General features: G+C 31.8%; 1 protein-coding gene across 2 annotated transcripts; it reads right to left on the reverse strand.

Annotated features, from left to right (window-relative positions):
- Positions 1-567: 567 nt before the first annotated feature.
- Positions 568-3564, reverse strand: LOC148203153 (uncharacterized). 2 transcript variants are annotated; one of them, XM_088106264.1, is made up of 11 exons: positions 3421-3564; positions 3212-3305; positions 2970-3103; positions 2809-2875; positions 2259-2311; positions 1660-1714; positions 1505-1579; positions 1299-1416; positions 1141-1187; positions 946-1033; positions 568-850 (listed from the first exon to the last, which is right to left on the reverse strand). In XM_088106264.1, exons 2-11 carry the CDS (start codon positions 3272-3274, stop codon positions 831-833), a joined length of 720 nt encoding a protein of 239 aa, XP_087962390.1. In that variant the 5' UTR covers positions 3275-3305; positions 3421-3564; the 3' UTR covers positions 568-830. The 2 variants fall into 2 exon arrangements, with proteins under 2 accessions (XP_087962390.1, XP_087962391.1); XM_088106265.1 differs by having other exon boundaries at positions 568-1033.
- Between the last annotated feature and the right edge of the window lie 1012 nt (positions 3565-4576).

Here is a 4576-nt window from a genome sequence, read left to right on the forward strand (position 1 = left end):
GTAAGAATGTGGATTAGGCTTTTGCTTCACAAAAAGAAAAAAGACCCAAACATATTTCACCATTGAACCACACTACCACTGTCACCATCAAAATGAATTGGTTAGTATAATATTTGCTTTGTTCCATATGGTGGATTAACACAATATTTACTTTGGGAATCCTATGGGAGATCCAATTACAGCATATGCTTATGTTGACGAGCACTTGCAGCTGGAGTTTAATGCTTAAAGTTCCTCATACAGGTTAAAGTGCAACATACCGGCCATCAACTTCAAACATACTTTTCTACCATTTTTTTTCAGGTTAATTTGCATTTCCAGTTCTGGCGAAATACACCTAGGAGTAAAACATGAATTTCTCCAAAGATGCAAATCAACAAAGAAGCAATGTCATACTTTTGTTCACCCGGGTGACAAACCATGAAAAGGCCATTAAATTGTTTATGAGAATATTCAAATTGAGTCTGCAAAGTAGTTGGTTAATCAAGTCATCAATGATGAATAGAGATATGTTAAGAACACACCTCTTTTCTCATATTTGGTTGCGTTCATGTTTCGTGAAATATCTTTCATAAGCTACTCAACAAGGTAGCGTCTAAGAGTAATAAGAAAGCCTTTTTTTTCATATTCAGATTTTCTTTCTGAGAAAATCTTAACCAAACGGTTCCTAAAACAAGTAACCTAATGATAATGGAAAATACATCCCTCCTACAAGTACATAACACAGACTCAAAAGACTTCCTAGTAGCCAAGTGCCACCAATTCATTCCCCGATGATTAGTAAATCTTCAAGAGTCACAAATTAAATGCCATGATGCCATCAACAAACGTCAATATTCAATCCCCAAAGCTGGCAGCCAGAAAACATATATTACTTTTCTTTTTGGTGCTATATTCTAGTATATAATTATAGCTTAAGAAGCTACAAAATTTATTCGGCATCACCAGATCTACGATACGGCATGTATCTGTGGTCCTTAGCAGCATTCCTTCTCCTCCTTTTCTCAACAAATGCTTCAAGTTTGCCAGATGACTAAAAATGATGAACAGATAGATTTAGCAGAAAAGAGAGACAGTAAACAAGTGGTATAATTGGGTGGGGGCAGGGGTAAACACAAAAAGATGTTCTAAGATGTATACCTTGAGCTGATTATATTTCTCAATCAGCCGTTGTTTCCGTATTTCAGCTGCAAGGAATGGAAAAGGATGTGAGCATACATAGTGATGCTTCATTAAATTCATTTAACATGTATTGATCTGTTTGTGAATAGAAATGAGAGCAAGGCAGGAAGGATCACATTTCTTTAGATAAAAAGGACGTTTCCCCTGCTTTGCTGCTTCTCTCTCTTTCTTTTTATGATTCGTCAATATTGCTGTATCAATATTCTTCGTTGAATCCGACTTCATTTGTTTATCCTGAAAAAACATAAATATATGATGAGGAAATCAATAAATATCATACTTTTGGAGGTAGAAGACAAACTAGTAATAGTGAAGTACGTACAACCCATGATATACGTTCTTCTATTTCACTTATGCGCTTCAGATCTTTATATTTTTTCAGTTCCTTCTTCAGAGCCTGGTACAACAAGATGATGTAATCAGAGTTCATAGAGTAAGCCCTACAAAAAATTCTACACGTATAATCTGGAAGACTACCTGTCTTTCAGCAGGAAGATCGTTTTCATATAAGAAATTATACCTCTTCTTAAACCTGCAAGTCCAAGCACATATTACAAGAGAAGTTCCCAGATTTAGTTGAAAGCATTGTTTAAAATGAAACTACTTGGTTATGCACTAAGATACAGATCAACATAAGGATCCTTCAACATAGTAGACGCATAATATGTTTTAAGTAAGGATATCAGAAGCTTTTTATATCTAGAAAGATAATTATTTATGACAGTGAAAAGGTTATTATCTACAACAGGAACTATGTCAAACTTGACTGTTTAAAATTTCCTCACATTAAGAAAGTCGTTCATTTGAAATTTACATGTTTCTCTTCACTGCTTTAACCGCTCTCACTAAGTTGACTCCTCTATAAGAACGGAACTAGCGTCTTCTTAAGATATTAAGTAGTGGCACTAGACATGCTCTAAAACAGCAAAGGCAACCAGAACTAACACAACTTAAAAGTAGCACAAAATTTCTTGAAGTTTATAATGATAACTGCATTGCAACTAAACAAGTGTACATGATAACAACATTAAAAAGGAAAAGAAGAATAAAGAGCACATGTCAAGAGGTGAACATACCCTTCAGGGTCAAGTGTACCACAAAGAGATTCAAATCTTGGATCACGTACAACCTGACATTATTAACCGTGTAGAAACTCAGAATAATAAACGACACGTAAAATGATGAAAAAATCATTAATCATATCAGTTTTCAAATTTAACATAACTTCCACAACTCAACATCATAGCAACAGCACAAACATTTTAAAACTTCTAATAAACACTTACATAGCGAGAGGTATTGCAATAATTCACTTAACCCATCTCACATCCAAAGTCTACATACATGACACTCAGAGTCTTCATAATATGTGAGAATGTGTGCCCATGTGTAAAGCAAACAAGATATAGACTGCAATTGATCTTCCTACTCTACACAAGCTTGCAAATGGCCCTATAGGGTAGAAGCCTAGTAGGTCTAAAATGTAAAAATGCTACGCAAGCTTCTACAGGGCCTCATTAGAGTTTAAGGAGTTAAACCTCACGAACTCAGTGACAGAAAGTAACATAAATTTAAAGCAAAAACTAAAAGAAAGTTACACTCTTTACAAGGAACAAATAAATCTACCTTCTTTGGAGCTTGGATGACTTCTCTAAAAGCAGAAACTGGCTTCTTGCTACTGGCCTCCATCGGCCTAGTAAAACATTACAGATTTCTTTGCATGAGGTTTCATGGACAAAAGAATCAGAATTAAAAAAAAACTCTAATAAACTGTTAAAATGCAATACCTATTCTTGTTAGCCCTTTTTAACTTTTTGTCTTCTTTGGGTTTCTGAATAAAAGCATGTGCCCCGTTCGAGCGTGCTTTCTGCAATTCCTCAAACGTTACATCTGCTAACTCCTTCTCTATCTCCTGCTCCTCCTGTAGTCATCAAAATCAATCACACTTCTCACTCACTATAAACCTAGTTTTGAAGAAATCCAAAAAAACAAAAAATATAACTTTATGAAACTTTGTCAAGTTACCCACATCTTCTGAGGAACTGTCGGTAATAGAGTCTTCTCTCTCGAGTTTTTCATACTGCGTTTCCATGGATTCTGGGACTCTGGCTCCTTGCTTTACCCTTTTTACAAGTAAATGAAATCAATTAGTCCCCAAGAAAAAAAAATTGTTATCAATTTTACGTGAAAAAAAAACGTTGAAGTTGAAAATGCATAAATTGATTGTGGGAAGAGTACCTTAGTCAAGTAATTTAGGAGCAATGGCGAAGGAGACAGTTAAAAGGTTCAGATTTTGCGACGAAATTAAAAGGACTGTGGTATGGTGGCTGAAATGAAAGGAAATTAGGCATAGAATGAAAACGACGACGGTTTGTGACCAGTAAACGGGGAAGACAATGACTTCTGCACCCTACTCTTACTACCTGCACCTCCTCTTTGTTGCAATCTAATATTTAATTTTCTTCTGTTTCGCAGTTGGATTTATACTTCAATAACAAATTAAAAAAATATGCACAGGCAACCTCTAAAAATAATACTGTATAAAATTAAAATTATCTTTTAATATTTTATTTTGATCACAAACTAAAAATACTTTTATTATGACATTAACAAAATTAATAAAAATATTTTGTAGATTCTCTTTTTAAAAAATATTTTATAATTTCAATATAAATATTAATGGCATTTTTAAATTAATTTAGTTTTCAATAATATAAAAACAATTGTTAATGCAATCTTTGTATTTCTTTCACTAGTTGAAATTTAAATAATTAACAACGTTACTATGTGAGATATTAACAATTCAAAATATTTATATATAATATTATAACTAATTACCATAATTCTGGTAACAGCATTTATTTATGTTATATATTTTTTATTCATTTATCTAATAAACCTTAAATACAAGATATTGCCATAACAGATATAATTCGATTCAGTTATTCACTATTGTATTCATATATTATGTTTTTCTTTTTAAGAACTCAAAGCTTTTTTTACTACGCGACAACCCGAAAATTTTTCAGTAACAAAAACATGCAATATCTTATAGATTAAAAAAGTTGAAATAAACTTAAATTTTAAGAATTTATTAATAATTTTGATTAAATTTTATTTTATTAGTTTTGGTTTTAATAGTATTTAGTTTAATTATGTTAAAGATAAAATAAGAATAGGTAATTTTGATTTTTTATTTATTTAGGTGGAATATTATTTTATTTTATTAATATAAAATAGAGATAGATTAAATATTTGTTTTTATTTTAAGTAAGTTATATTTTGTTTTTAGTTTTTATTATTTGTACTTCGCCTATTTGTATTTATTTAAAGGTTGTCAAGGTTCAATAAAAATAACCAGAGTGAATTGAAGAGTCTAATTATTTTTGCGAGT

This window comes from Vigna umbellata, chromosome 2 (assembly GCF_029865625.1).
Source record: "Vigna umbellata cultivar VRB3 chromosome 2, Vumbellata_1.0, whole genome shotgun sequence".
Classification (NCBI taxonomy): Eukaryota; Viridiplantae; Streptophyta; class Magnoliopsida; order Fabales; family Fabaceae; genus Vigna; species Vigna umbellata.

Bases quoted from the DNA above. Each gene is read 5' to 3' on its own strand.
- LOC148203153 (XM_088106264.1), bottom strand. From the start codon at position 3,274: ATGGAAACGCAGTATGAAAAACTCGAGAGAGAAGACTCTATTACCGAC. The intron at 1,715-2,258 runs GTATGTTCACCT...TTGGACTTGCAG, and splicing joins GGTACACTTGACCCTGAAGG to GTTTAAGAAGAGGTATAATT. The intron at 1,034-1,140 runs GTATACATCTTA...CATCATTTTTAG, and splicing joins AGAAATATAATCAGCTCAAG to TCATCTGGCAAACTTGAAGC.